The 15218-nt window shown below is 40.7% G+C and overlaps 1 protein-coding gene across 1 annotated transcript; it reads left to right on the top strand.

Annotated features, from left to right (window-relative positions):
• The first annotated feature begins 1245 nt into the window (after positions 1–1245).
• Positions 1246–13747, top strand: EXOSC2 (exosome component 2). The gene is made up of 9 exons (XM_043987294.1): positions 1246–1386; positions 2056–2157; positions 3375–3420; positions 4420–4509; positions 7092–7157; positions 8443–8511; positions 9844–10020; positions 11294–11422; positions 13300–13747. Exons 1-9 carry the CDS (start codon positions 1265–1267, stop codon positions 13378–13380), a joined length of 882 nt encoding a protein of 293 aa, XP_043843229.1. The 5' UTR covers positions 1246–1264; the 3' UTR covers positions 13381–13747.
• Positions 13748–15218: the final 1471 nt, after the last annotated feature.

Here is a 15218-nt window from a genome sequence, read left to right as displayed (position 1 = left end):
CTTCTTATAGCACAATAGTATTCCATCACAATCATATACCACAACTTGTTCAGCCATTCCTCAGTTGATGGATATCACCTCAATCTCCAATTATTTGCCATCACGAAAAGAGCTGCTAAAAATATTTTTCCACAGATAGGGCCTTTTCCCTTTCTTTAATCTCTTTTCCACACACATTTAATGGTGGTATTGCTGGGTCAAAAGGCATGAACAGTTCTATAGCCTTTTGGGCATAGTTAGAAATTGTTCTCTAGAATGATTGGACTAGTTCAAACTCTACCAACAGTGCATTAGTGTTACAATTTTTCTACATCCCCTTCGACATTTGTTATTTTACTTTTCTTTTATGTTAGCCAATCTGATAGGTGTGAGGTGGTACCTCAGAGTTCTTTTAATGTCCGTTTCTCAAATCAGTGATTTAGAGCATTTTTTTATGTGACTATTGATAACTTTGATTTCTTCTGAAAACTGCCTATTCATATTCTTTCACCTTTTATCAATGGGGGAATAAGAGCCATAAAATGTTAAGAAATTAGTGTTATTCTATAATTTAAAAAATTTCCTTCCCCAAGCAATAATTCTAAGCCTATGACGTCTAGGTCGGGTCCTCATTAAAATAGGGTATGGGAACCAATGTAAACAGGTTGGGAAAGGGTCGCCAATAGTAAACATGGGAATTTCACTTGCTCTTCCCCTTTATTTAATTTATTTTTTTGCAGGGCAATGGGGGTTAAGTGACTTGCCCAGGGTCACACAGCTAGTAAGTGTTAAGTGTCTGAGGCCGCATTTGAACTCAGGTCCTCCTCAATCCAGGGCCGGTGCTTTAATCCACTGTGCCACCTAGCTGCCCCCCCTTCCCTCTTATTTTAGATGACATTTTTCGTTTTGTTTTTGCAGGGCAATGAGGGTTAAGTGATTTGCCCGGGGTCACACAGCTAGTAAATGTCAAGCGTCTGAGGCCGCATTTGAACTTAGGTCCTCCTGAATCCAGGGCCGGTGCTTTATCCACTGCGCCACCTAGCTGCCCCTTTTCCCCTTTATCTTAAATGCTTGAAACTACTCATACTCCTCCAAGCCAATAATAAACATGGCCATCTGCTAGCGGGTCCCCATTGGTAGCTACCTAAAAGCCCGACCTTCCGTCCCGCCCCCCCCCTCCCCCGCTTCGCTCCGCCCCATCCCGTTTTCAGGCTGCCCGTAGTTGTGGAACCGGAAACAGTTTCTCTAGAGCCAGGTGCGCTTGCGCGGCCCTCTGGACATCAAGATGGCGATGGAGATTCGGCTTCCTGTGGCTCGCCCGCGGCTACCTGAGAGCTTGGACCGGGACACACAGAAGCACTTAGTGGTACCCGGGGACACGATCACCACGGATACTGGCTTCATGCGGTGCGTGGCAGGGGCTCCGGGCGGGCACCCATGAAGCGTAACATGCGTCTGGGGCTTCCTCTTTCCCGTCCCCAAGACCTGCGTTTTCCCGCCAGCCACGAGTCTGAGTCGTTGCGCGTCCCAGCGTGTCTCTACATATCCCCGTGTCTCTGTTCCTTAGTGTCCCTACATGTCCCTATGTATCCCAGTGTCTGTTCCTGCTTGTCCTTTCGTGTCCCCACATGTCCCTGTGTGCCCCTACATATCCCTGTGTCTCTGTTCTGCATGTTCCATTACACGTCCCTGTTACCAAATGTCCTTTTGTGTCCCAATAGGTCCTGTGTCTCTGCTCCTGTGCGTGTCTACATATTCCTCTGTCTGTATTCTTGTGTTTCTTTTCCCTGAGTGTCCTTGCATGTGCCCCTGTCTCTTCAAACCTGTTCCCAAATGGCCTTGTCTTTCTCTTCCCTGCGACCCTGCATGTCCTCCTGTCCTTCCCAAGTGTCTGTGCATCCACCATTCAATCAACAAGTATTTATCCAGCGCCTCCTGTGTTGCAGTAACTGTGCTAAACTAGGGATACAAAGAAAGGCAAAAACAGCCTCAAGTAGCCAAAATCTGCTTTATCCTGATGGGGAGAGCAGAGCGACATGCACAAGTCTTGAGTAGTAACCGAGATTTTTGTTACAGGGGCCATGGTACCTATATGGGAGATGAGAAGCTTATAGCATCTGTGGCTGGCTCTGTGGAGAGAGTAAACAAGCTGATCTGTGTGAAAGCTTTGAAAACAAGGTGTGTCTACTCTTTCTTCCAGCTGGGAATCACACTGGTGTCATAGCCTTAGAAGGGAGGCATTTGTAAGTTTGTAGTAAGCCACTAGGCTAAAAGTGCTTGCTCTAAAGTTTGTAGAAATGGGGAGAGAGGCTAAATCCTTTGTTTTAATGTACAGCAGTTAATTGCAACTGATACAAGCAGAAACTTCTGAGGAAGGGTAATTGTTGAAGTAATGGGGATAGAACAAAAGTTTTATTTGGTTCTGGATGATGTTCTTTATATTCTTTGACTTCAAATGGTCACTTGTATAGCTATAATTGTCCTTGTTAGGTTATGTAGAGGCTCCACATTCCTGTTAGTTCTGAAACAGGAGTAAATTTCTGAGAAATCAAACCAAACTCCAGTCAGCACATTTATGGAGCATCTACTGTCTTTAAGGCATCCTTCATGATAAAGGAAAGTAAAATATGGCTGTAGCCCAAAAGGGGCTTGCAGTCTAGTTAGGCATAAATGCAAAAAAGTTAAGTGACCCATTAGAGTTAAATAAAACAGTACAAGAGAGGCCATAAAGAAGTACATTGTTAATTACTAGTCAAAATAATAAACTTGGATCAATGCATTGAACAATCATGACTTCAGAAAACGGATGAAGTGTATGATATACCTCTTGTCAATAAAGTGTACAGAATGAGACAGGCATTTTCAGTATGGCCAGTGTATTGAATTGTTTTGCTTGACCAATTTGTTATAATGGAGGCTTTCTATTGGTGGGTAGTGATAGAGGTACAGAAAAATAGAGAAGAACATCGATATAACTTTTTTTTGTTTTGTTTTGTTTTGCGGGGCAGTGGGGGTTAAGTGACTTGCCCAGGGTCACACAGCTAGTAAGTGTCAAGTGTCTGAGGCCAGATTTGAACTCAGGTACTCCTGAATCCAGGGCCAGTGCTTTATCTACTGCACTACCTAGCTTCCCCCATATAACTTTTTTTAAAGGTACAAAGAAGAAAAAAGTTCCAAATGGGCCACATAGAGCAGTTTTGTTACTACCATCTTAAATTTAATACGTGCTTTAAAAAACCAAACTGTTACAAATGTTTACAATTTCATATACAATCCTTGTTTTTTATCTTTTCTGTGCTGAAATATTTATGTTTGCTAATGGTTATTAAATTCAGAAAAAAGAAAATTGAAAAAAGTCCATTTTCTAATGATTAACTTTTTATTGTCTTTTTCAGGTATAATGGTGAAGTAGGAGACATTGTGGTGGGGAGAATCACAGAGGTAAAGTCTGAATCAGGCAGTTTGCTTTAAAAAAATTATTCTAAATTTCACAAGCAAAAACAAAGAACATTTGTCTATATTATGTGTGCCACCATAAATTTCTTATCTACTTTAAAAAAAGTATATGTCATCATGTTACTTTTAAAGCTGTTTCACATGTACAAATAAGTGTAGTCAGCACATTTTCCAAGCTCTAAAATGTATTTATGACTCTGTATCTTGGATCTATCACCCTTCTCTTAGGAGGTGGGCAGTATGGGGAACTCCTAGATTTTTGAGTGGTCATTGAATTGGTGAAAGTTCTTAAGTCTTTCGAGTTGACTTTTTTTTTAAAGTTCACTTCACTCATCCTCAATTCACATTAATCTTACCAGCTTTCTCTGAAACTGGCCTTCCTATACTGTATGCTGTTTGGTGGTTCCCCAGTCAATGAATGCCCATTTTGTTTCCAGTTCTTTGCTACAACAAAGAGGACTCCTATAATTATTTTCATATTTTCCCTCTCTTTGATCTTTTTGTTGTGTAGGTTTAGAAGTGTCATTGCTGGATCAAACTGTATATAGAGCTTAGTGACTTTTGGGACATACATCCAAATTGCTTTTCAGAATGGCTGGACCAGTTCATAGAGATTGTGTACTTTACAAAAAAGAAAAAGAAAAATCAAACCTATGACACAATTTTTGGTAGAGGGCTGTCCTGTATTGTGTGTGTGGTTTTTTTGTTTTTTTCCCTTGAGGCAGTGAGGGTTAAGTGACTTGCCCAGGGTCATACCACTATTAAGCATCTGAGGCTGGATTTGAACTCAGGTCCTCCTGAATCCAGGGCCAGTGCTTTATCCACTGAGCCACCTAGCTCCCCCTTGTATTGTTTTAATAAATGATAAGTTAAATTGTATTTTATGTTGGTTTTGCTGCAGAAATTCAGGCTGTCATATTTAGGGTCACTGATTGTTCAGTGACTGGATTTGAGTCAGTAGCTCAAGACTTTCTTACTTTGTAGGTTCAGCAGAAGCGATGGAAGGTGGAGACCAACTCCAGGCTGGATTCAGTCTTGCTTCTCTCATCCATGAACCTTCCAGGAGGAGAGCTGGTGAGTGCTTGCAGCTAAATTCCATGTTCCTGCTCTCCAAGCACAGCTGCCAAGGCCTAGGGTTTCTACACATACAGTGGACACCACTGGCATGTTTCCTTACTGCTTGAAGAAAATGTAGAGGAAATTTCGTGGTAGGATTAAAACATCATCCTTTTATGTGGTGAAAGGAAGGGCTATATTTTTCCAACTTAGGCAGTGTTTATTCTGACTTTAATGTAACAGTAAGGACATCCTTGGGGTGGAAACCTAATGGAATTTTATCTGGAAGGTCTGTATACAATAGCACTCAGACCCCTTGATTCTGATCATTTCCCTGTTCCAGGTCTATGCTGCTTTACACAGACAGCATGTTTCTGGAAAGCTGTATGTAAATTAAATTTTAGCATATGGACTCATTATTTAAGTTTACTATGAGAAGCTTTCTGTAAAAGAATCCTATGCTGAGCCTTTTTTTAAAAGTTGTTTAAAATTCCTCCTGTCTTTTTTTGCTGGATTTTCAAATCTAGCTTACTTAAGGTATTGTACACCTGTAGTCTTATGCCGAAGATGAGAATCTCTTTAGCCCTCATGCTTTTACCTGGACCGAATGGTTCTTTTGGATGTTATTGGCAGTCTTAGGGCAGAGTAGAAGAAAAAAGAGGAGGATCACAAAATCTCTGTTGGCATAGAGCTCAAAAATCATCAGGTTCATCCTTTATCTGAACAGGAATCCTTTCTGCCTCATCCTTGACAAATGGTCATCTATCCTGTGCTAGGGAGCTGACAACTTCCTGAAGCAGCCCATGCCATTATCAGCTCTTGTTGTTAGGAATTGTGTCCTTATGCTGAGCTCCAAGTCTGCCTCTCTGCAGCTTTATAATAATGCCAGTGACAACAACCGTCATCATGTTCAGATAGTGCTTGTGTGTGAGATAGGCAGTTCAAGTCATATTGTCATCTTTTTATAGTTAGAAAACAAGTTCAAGGGGTGTGTAGTTTTGACAAGTTAGCCTCAGAGATGGAATTCAAACCCAGCCCTCCCATCTGTGACTGCTTTTTTCCATTGCGGCAACTTTAACCTGGTGGTCCTGGTTCTCTCTTCTGAGCCTAAATAGGATAAATCTTAATCTTTTTTCTTGTGACAGTCTAGGCAGCAGGTATGTATTAAGTGCCTTGTATGTGCCAGGCACTGTGCCAACTGCTGGTGACAGCCCTTTGAAGGCTACTGATATGTACCCTTCCTCAACGTCTCTTTTCATTCAGATATTCTCAGGTCATTCAGTCATTAGATATATGGTCTCCAACCACTTCAGCATCCCAGTCTTCTTCCTCTGCCAATTTTGTGTCCTTAAAATATGGAGCCCCAAACATAACATAATAATAATTCAGCCCTTCTGTAACCAGGAGAGAATATGATGGGACTCTTACCTCCTGCCTTTTGGACACTAGACCACACTCACTTCAATCCAAAATTAGATTGACTTTTTTTGACTTCCATGTCTTACTGTTGACTCATTGAGATTATAATCTCATTAAAACTTCCCAACCATGGTCTTTGTAGAGTTCTCTTATCCTATACTTGTGACTTTTTTGTGTAGGAATTTATATTTATTCCCTTTAAATTTCTAGCTTGAGGCAGATGGGTGTAGTGGCTGATAAATTGTCCTTAGAATCCTGTAGTCAAGTCTAACCCCTGATACAGCCTGGCTGTGTGACCTGCTCTAAGCCCTTCTCTTGGTGCCACAGACCATGTCTTGACACTAGAAGTTGCAGAGCAAATGTTGATCTTTATTAGTTTGGAGAAACGTTTCCTCCCTGGGAATCCTCTGTACCAACAAAATCAAACATTTGTTTCTTAGGCAAATGGAAACCAAATAACAAACCATCTTATTAGATCTACCCCTGTCCCAGTCCGGCTGGATCCTTTTGTGTCCTAATTGTGCTAGCTTTCCCTTCCAGCTTTGTGTCATCTGAAAATTGGACATGAAGGGGAGGTGGGAAGAGAAGAGAGGAAAGGAAAGAGAAAGAGAGAGAAGCAGAGAGAGAGGCTGCTGCCTTTGATTGACAGGTATCACAGTTCTGCTGCTGCTGTGCTTAAGAAATGAGGCAGGCCCTTAGGAATAATGTAATATAGACCTCTTATTTGTTATAGATGGGTAGACGGGCACAGAGGGGTAAAGCAAAGGGGTTAGACTAAGATTCCTAAGATCCTTCTGGCTCTAAGGTTCTCCAACTCCAAAAATTCTTTTGGGGGATCACAGGATCCCAGACTCAAGGCTGGAAGGGACCTCAGAGGCCACCATATTTTACAGATGAGAAACTGAGAAGCTAAGCAACTTGCCCAGGGTCACCCAGCTAGCCAGTGTGTGAGACAAGGTTCACGTTCATATCTTCCTGACTCTTGTCCAGTGTTCTCCCCGTGGTGATCCTGAGATGGTTGGGGCATCTTGGTGTCTTGGTAGCAGATGTTATTTAGCTTTTGGGACACCCTGTATAGTTTCAATAAATATCTTCCTAAGGAGAAAAGAGAAATAAGATCTGGGGAAATTTGTTTCTGTGAGTTGATGTAAATAACATTTTTGTTTCCTTGTGTACTTCAGAGGAGAAGATCTGCAGAAGATGAACTTGCAATGAGGGACTTCTTACGGGAAGGGGACCTTATTAGTGTATCCTTAGATTTTGTGGTTTGGCATCTTTCTGCTTCTGCACAGAGTGGCAAAAATATAGTTGAAATTGTATTTAAGTGATGTGATAAGCTTGAGAATTTTCACAAGTACATGTAAACTTAAAGCCAAGGTCATGGACACTGATGAAGAATTTCTTCACTTTTCCCATGAACTCTGTTGCTTCTTCTAGATACCACCTAGTTTGGTTCAGCTGTTTCTTTGGGGGTTTTTTGGTTTGTTTGTTTGTTTTTTGGTGGGGCAGTGAGGCTTAAGTGACTTGCCCAGGGTCACACAGCTAGTAAGTGTCAAGTGTCTGAGGCTGGATTTAAACTCAGGTCCTCCTGAATCCAGGGCCAGTGCTTTATTCACTTTACCACCTAACTGCCCCTAACTCCCTGTTTTGTTTTGTTTTGTTTTCAGCTGTTTCTTTGTGACAGGTTTGTGGTAGCCTGGGCTTTGGGTTAGACAGTGTGAGATTTAAAATTGGGTATTAGATCATAAATCTCCCCTACTTAACCTTTCCCTTAATTTATCTCCCAGACTAGTAAATGGAAGAAGCTTTTGGTTTTCTAGATAGACCTTTTATTGTTATGGTAGTCACAAGGTGATGTTGATTAGAAGGATAGGAAAGTAGAAACACAATACAAATCGTCTTAAGTCTAAGCTTAGTCTATATTCCTTATAAAAACTCACCAAAACCGAAGGCCACCTTTGGAGAGAGAGAGAGAGAGAGAGAGAGACCGTCTGTGCAGCGCAGTCAGGAGACCAGCAGAGCAGGAAAAAGCCCCACTTCCGTTTTCTCCTTGTATTTTAAGCTCACACCCCGGAAGTCGAGTGCGTAGCAGGCAGTCTGACGTGTGCAGCAGGTGGACTGTTGGTCTGCTCCCCAAAAGGGTGGTCCTTCAAAAACTGGCATCTTTCAGTTATCCTAACCGACTGTTAAAAAACTTTCATATTTTTTTACCACAACAGGAAAATTCACTTTAATGATGAGGTGGCCATTTATCCTAGGGAATTTAAAAGGGTGTTTTTCAGACCAAGATGTCAATTGTGACTAAAAGAGAGTGGGTAGGTCAGAATGAAATATTCCTGATGAGTTTAGTTTTTAGTCTAGGTTTTTGGGGACAGGATGATGAAAACGGAATACAAATCAAGGTGATGGGAGCTGTTTGTGTGTATGTGAGGGGAGGGAGTTGTGGGATGGGGGTGATGAGAATGAACTTTACAATGGGAATGGAGAGGTATAAGCTGCAGACTACTGTTACTTCCTTCATCATTAGGCCAGGCTGAGGTCCAGGCAGTGTTTTCTGATGGTGCTGTGTCTCTACATACCAGGAGTCTAAAATATGGAAAAGTAAGTAGTATTCTAAAGTAAGAATCGACTGTCGTTTTCATTCTTCTTGTGACCTGCAAATCTATTTCTAAATCTTTGGTGCAGTCTATAGCACTCTGAGCCAAAGGATTTCATGTTGTTCAGAGAGGGGAATTTGGTACCCCACATCCCATTTCAGCTCCAGTGCTCTTACAGCTTAAGAGAAAGAGGCCAGAGGCAACAGGCATGGGATATCCTGGAAACACACAGTGGAGTGGAGAAAATGGGAAAAAACATTTTGCTTTCCTAAGTGGGGAGTGATTCTCCCTAGAACTTGCTCTAGTGAAATCAGAGCCACTATAGTCCGTTAAACATTGTTAATGCCATTCCTTCTTAGAGGAAATAAATTCAGCATGTGGGACCTGGTCTTAGAAGGAAGGACAAAATGGATGGCTTTAACCTAATGTGAACACTTCAAAATATAAAGGGTATGCCCTCTGGTAAAATGCATTTTGTTATTTGAGCTTTCAAAGTGGGATTCCATGCATGAACAGAAGTCTCTCAGGGATTTAGGCTATTATGAAGCTACATCTTTACAGCTAATTAAAAAAAAAAAACAACACATTTTCTTTTTTAAGAAATCCTATGACTTGTTAGGCCTCTTGGGTTTATATATTTTTAATTTTCTGAAGGAGAACAAGGAAATCTTTGGGAAAGTAGTTACCAAATATGAAATGGAACTCTGTTTTACAATATGTGCTGTCATCCTCTGTTGTTGAAGATAGTGCTACCAAACCCCTTGTTATTGTGGGGACTGGATTTGTGCTAATCCACCTCCATTGGACAGGGTGTGAGCAGGGAATGGGACAAAACTAACTGGTGATAAAAGCCTTGACCTTGGCCTCATTGCACCTGAGATTTAATTGCACTAAACTGGCCCGACTGTCTGGGCCAGTTTAGTGTAGTGATTCTGATTAAAAGAGGTTTTGAATAATCAGCTGATAGTTAACATGTACAACTTTTATACAATAAATAAACATGGTGTAGAAATTGAATTTTTTATTTAGGTTTTTCTATATAAAAATTCAGCTTTTTATATCATATACACACAGATTTATGCATAAATATTCACATATATTTGTGTTTCTGTGTGTATATGTAATATAGCAATTGCTTTTAAGCAAGTAGAACTGATATTCTTAAGCAAGTAGAATGGAGGAAGGATCTCTGATTACACCCAGTCTATAATCAACTTCAACTCTATGTGAGATTTTTATTTTTAACTTTTCAGAGGTCAACTTAGGCACCATAATTTATGGTATATTTCATTCTCCCAGGCCAGCCTCTACTGATTTGTTGTAATTTATTTCCTAGCTTGGACAGGGAGTTCTCGTCCAGGTTTCCCCTTCCCTGGTGAAACGACAGAAGACCCACTTCCATGACTTGCCTTGTGGTGCCTCCGTGATTTTGGGCAATAATGGCTTCATCTGGATTTACCCAACTCCTGAGCAGAGAGAAGAAGAAGCAGGGGGCTTCATTGCCAATCTAGAGGTGAGAAGTCAGACTGTTACCAGTATTGGTGAGTGAATGAGTGACAACCGAAAGAATTCTGGATGTGTTTTTGTGGTGTGTTTCTAACCTGCCTCTTGATGCACATTTCTGAATTACCTTGAGGAATGCATTCCATAAAATTGTTCAGAAAAGATCTAAGTTTTTGACCAGTGAATTGTTAGCAGAAATAATGGGCAATCCTAGGTTCATGTCCAAAGATTGACTTTGTAATAAAAGATATGAACCCATCCATATTCATCTCCCTTATTGTAGTTCATTTAGACTTTTATCAAGCACTTACTGTTGTAACGATTGGAATGACGCCACCTGCTGGAGACTTACTGTAGAAGAGTTCCGCCCATGAAGCGAAGGTCTTTGAGGGCAAGACCAGGAGTCTTTTCTTTGGCATCAGGAAGTGACGTTGGATAGTGGGAGGAAGAAGGAAGAGACTGGCGCTCTTTCCTCTGGACTCTGGTGGAGAGCGGAGCTAGAAATGTGCTCTCCCTTTAATAGATAGGAATCTAGGCCTTTCTCTCTCTTTACCAAATTCTTATTCTCCTTAATAAATGCTTAAAAGTCTAACTCTTGCTAAAGCTTATAATTTATTGGCGACCACTCATTAGATATTTTAGACAGTTTAGCTAGAATTTTAGCCCTTAACACTGCGTACAAGGTCCTGTGGTGAACCTAAAGAATAGCCAACAATAGCTTTTATATGTTCTATCTTATTTGATCCTCACAAGGACCCTGTGAAGGGGGTCATGAAAATATCATTCTCACTCTACAGATAAGGAAACCTTCAGGGAGATTAATGAACTATGCCAAGGCTTCTGCCCTGATGGATCTTAGAGTTCTCATAGTCTAGGTCTTGAGCTAAGACATTTACACAAATATGCTGTGAGGTAGAATTTGACAAATTCTTTGATATGTACAAATTGCTGTGTGAGTGTAGCAGAGGGAAGACTAGTTTCTAGATGGGGGCAGTCAGGGAAGACTTCATGAACAAAGTGTTTGAGTTGGGTCTTGAATGATGTGTTGGAATTAAAGCTGATGAGAGTGCAAGGTCAGGGGGTAGCATGGGGAAATCAGAGCTATCAGCTCTGCCTTTTTTCCCCTAATGTATGGTTTGAGTTTCTATTGGTATCGTTTTCAGTCTTGTCAGTGTATGTGTGAAAGTGCGTGTGAGTGATTTTTATCTCTTCCCTTTGTACAATTGACGCTGAGTGCATTTTCCTTTTCTTTTTCCCCCAATTCCTTTTCCTCTTATCTGTAGCCAGTGCCACTCTCTGATCGGGAGGTGATATCTCGGCTCCGGAACTGCATCATTTCCCTGGTATCGCAGAAGATGATGTTATTCGACACTAGCCTTCTCTACTGCTATGAAGCATCTCTTTCCCATCAGGTATTCAGTTGGTTTGTTTTCCATGTTTCATTATCTGCTCTAAATAGTTTTGTGGCAAAGATAAGATCTCTCTCCCTTAATTCCACTAAAGGCAGTGAGCAATCTTCCCAAATGTACCTCTCTATATTAGTGTGAATCCATATGGTGAATATCTGAGTCAAACAATGCTGCCTCCTTATTAAATGTTTTTTATTTTCCTTATTTACAAATGAGCAAATCTCTGAGATTTCTTCAACATCTGGCAACTTTAGGATCAGGTGGGATGGACATTCCAAGTTCCACTGGTTTATTAGCCCCAGGGGGCAGCTAGGTGGCACAGTGGATAGAGTGCTAGGCTTGAGTCAAGAAGACCTGAGTTCAAATTTGACCTCAGACACTTACTAGCTATATGATCCTGGGGAAGTCATGTAACTGTTTGCCTCAGTTTCCTCATCTGTAAAATGATCTGGAGAAGGAAATGACAAACCACTCCAGTAACCCCAAATGGGATCACAAAGAGTTGGGAACGACTGAAAAATGACTGAACAGCAGATTACCCTGGGTTCTTCAGGTTTGGTTTCTTAATTCCTCCTACAATAATATCTTTATATTGGTCAACAGAGAGAATCCTTCTGATTTATTAAGCTAATACTAAGGTTTCAGTAGGTTCTGTGTCTCCCTCATTCCTTGTATGCAGTCAAATGCCAAATCTTGCTGTTTCTACCTTCAGCACGTCTCCTATGTCTGTTTTCTTCCCTCTCATCATAGAGCCCCCTTCCTAATTCAGCCACTTGTCACCTCTCTCTTGGATTATTGTAACAGGCTCCTGAGATCCCTGCTTTGTTCAATGCATCCTCCTTCAATACAGCTGCTAAAGTGACTTTGCTAATGTGCAGGTTTGACCAAATCGCTCCCCCGTGAAACTGCACTTGTTCCCTTTTATTTCTAGAATAAATTATAGACTCCCGTGCCCCAACCTATCTTTACAACTTTATTTGGCATCGCTTTGTTTTAAGTACTCCACAGTCAGATTTGGCCCTTCTCTCTGTTTCTCTGTTTTTGAGACTCTTTCTGTCTTCCACCTCCACATCTTTGTATCAGCTCTCCCACATCCTTGGAATGTACTCCCTTGACATATTGGGCTCTTGTATTTCCTTCAAAACTGCTAATTGTCGGGCAGCTAGGTGGCACAGTGGATAGAGCACCGGCCCTGGAGTCAGGAGGACCTGAGTTCGAATGCAGCCTCAGACACATAACACTTACTAGCTGTGTGACCTTGGGCAAGTCACTTAACACTAATTGCCTCACTAAAAAAAAAATTTAAAAAAACAACACAAAAACCTGCTAATTGTCCACATCTTCTACATGAAACCTTTTGTGATCCCCTCTAAATTCCCTCCCCCAATTTTCCTTGTATAAATTTTGTAAATATTTTTTTTTTAATTTTTTTAGTGAGGCAATTGGGGTTAAGTGACTTGCCCAGGGTCACACAGCTAGTAAGTGTTAAGTGTCTGAGGCCAGATTTGAACTCAGGTACTCCTGACTCCAGGGCCGGTGCTCTATCCACTGCGCCACCTAGCTGCCCCCAAATTTTGTAAATATTAATGTATGTACATGTTGTCTTTCCTGCTCAGAGTTCCTTGAGGGCAGGGAGTGTTTCGTTTTTGTCTTAGTATCTCCATTGCCAAGCACAGTGGTTAGTGCATAGGAGGTATTTAATAAAATGTTTGTTATTTGATTGTCGTTTTTAGCCTATTCTATTTTCTGGGCCAGTTTCTTTTATTTCTTCCTTTTGTATTAGCTTGTTCTCTCTGTGTTGAGTGTAGCTTATGAAGCTTGACTGTATGCTTGATGTTGGTTCCTTATCTGAATGAACAACTTTATCTTTTCTCTTTTAGATCAAGGACATTTTAAAACCAGAGATAATGGAAGAAATTGTAATGGAAACTCGACAGAGGCTTTTGGAACAGGAGGGATAAGGAAAGGAATCTGGAGATGAAGAATGATGTATATTTTTGGCTGATGCAGTTCTTGGGGAGAGCCTAGTCATGTGTCTGGTTCTTAGTAGGGACATGACAGTTTTTTCAGTAGACAATTTGACTAACGGATGTACATACAGGAGCCACTGTGATGGACACACAGCATTAAGCTCAATGAAGAACGAAGAGAAGAATCACTTGATCAGTACTGACAGGCATTCTTCTGTCTCTTACCTGTAGCTCTTCTTTCTTCTTTCCCTTCATATAGAAAATGAGCAGGGGCAGCTAGGTGGCTCAGTGGATAAAGCACTGGCCCTGGATTCAGGAGGACCTGCGTTCAAATCTGGCCTCAGACACTTGACACTTACTGGCTGTGTGACCCTGGGCAAGTCACTTAATCCTCATTGCCCTGAAAAAAAAAACACACACACACAACAAAAAACCAAAAAAATACCAAAAAGAAAAAAGAAAAGAAAAGAAAATGAAGGTGATAAGAACATAAGTGGAAAATTGTGCCTTTGGACTCTTTAATTGTAGCTTGAGTCCAAGCACTAGATGGCAGTTTCAGCTCAGTGATGTTCCCAGCCAGAATGTGCTTCACTGTCTGGGATAGTAAAGAGAATCCTTTGTCTTCCACCCACCATCTTTCAAACATAACAATGTAAATAAACCCAGTGACCCATGAAATTGGCCCTATAAAAGACGTAGCAACTCTGACCCTAACTGTTACTTTTCAGGCCTGTTTTTTTGAGCAAAAACATACCACACTCCAGTTGTATTTTAATCAGCTTTTTAGTTTAAGTCTAAACAGTGGCAGCTTACACAGTTGGAATCTTGTATCCTGTTTAATGGACTACTTTAAAAGAATAAATTTAACTTTGATGAACATTACCCGAGAATGGATTCTAGATTCATCCTTAGAAGAGTGGAATCCTCTTCAACAAGACCTCTTAGTTCTGCCAAAAAAGATATTCTTTATACAGATCCCTGAAGGGTAGTTGAATTGTCATCATTGAATTAAAAGTCACCTTGGACTGATGTTAGGATGGATGAATCGAATCTTTTTGCTTTGATAAAGAAGAATGAAATGGGGCTCTGAAATGAGGCTCTAGAGTGATTTTGGCACGGTCTTTTTGGGGACATGGGCATTCTTTATGCAGTATTTTTATGTGGTTTTGTGAAGGTTGTTGAAAGACAGTTTTTAAAAGTTACCTTAATACTGTTGTACATATTATACCTGTATTGTCTTGGTGCACTGGTGGAATTTGGTGGGTTTTTTGGTGTTTTTTTTTTTTCTTCTGTGACACTGTTGGGGGCTGATTTGAGTGAAGGGTGGCTGCTGACAGATGCATTGCATCACACCCCATCCAAATAATTTGAAAGAAAAGTGCAATAGTCAAAGTAGCTTTTTACTTGAGCTTTGGCATTATATTTTTCCACACTGAATTTGATAAGGCTTGAATATATATTGGATAAATTTTCCTGGAATGACACATTAGTTTTCCTTATATAGTTCACCATTACCTCAAAGGTGTCACTCCTGTCCCCAGTTTTTGTCACTCATTTTATTTTGAGTGATTCTACAGAATGAAACGATTTATTTAGCTCTGTTTCAACTCGTATTTAATAGTTCTCTGTATTTTTAAAGAATAATTTTCTAGTTCATCAAACTTTGAGAGAAATGAAAGGGCAGAAGTGGAAGCTTGCCTGTGGTCTCAGATGACTGATTGAGGGGCTTGGTTTGGGATCAGATCATAAGCCCCTTGAGAGCAGGGACCATGTTACGTTGCTGTGTACACATAGGTGTTTAATAAATATTGAAAAATTTTTTGTTCAGC

The sequence above is a fragment of the Dromiciops gliroides genome, chromosome 2 (genome assembly GCF_019393635.1).
Source record: "Dromiciops gliroides isolate mDroGli1 chromosome 2, mDroGli1.pri, whole genome shotgun sequence".
NCBI lineage: Eukaryota > Metazoa > Chordata > Mammalia > Microbiotheria > Microbiotheriidae > Dromiciops > Dromiciops gliroides.
Note: the sequence above shows the minus strand (reverse complement) of the source record. Positions and strands in the feature narration are given on the sequence as shown.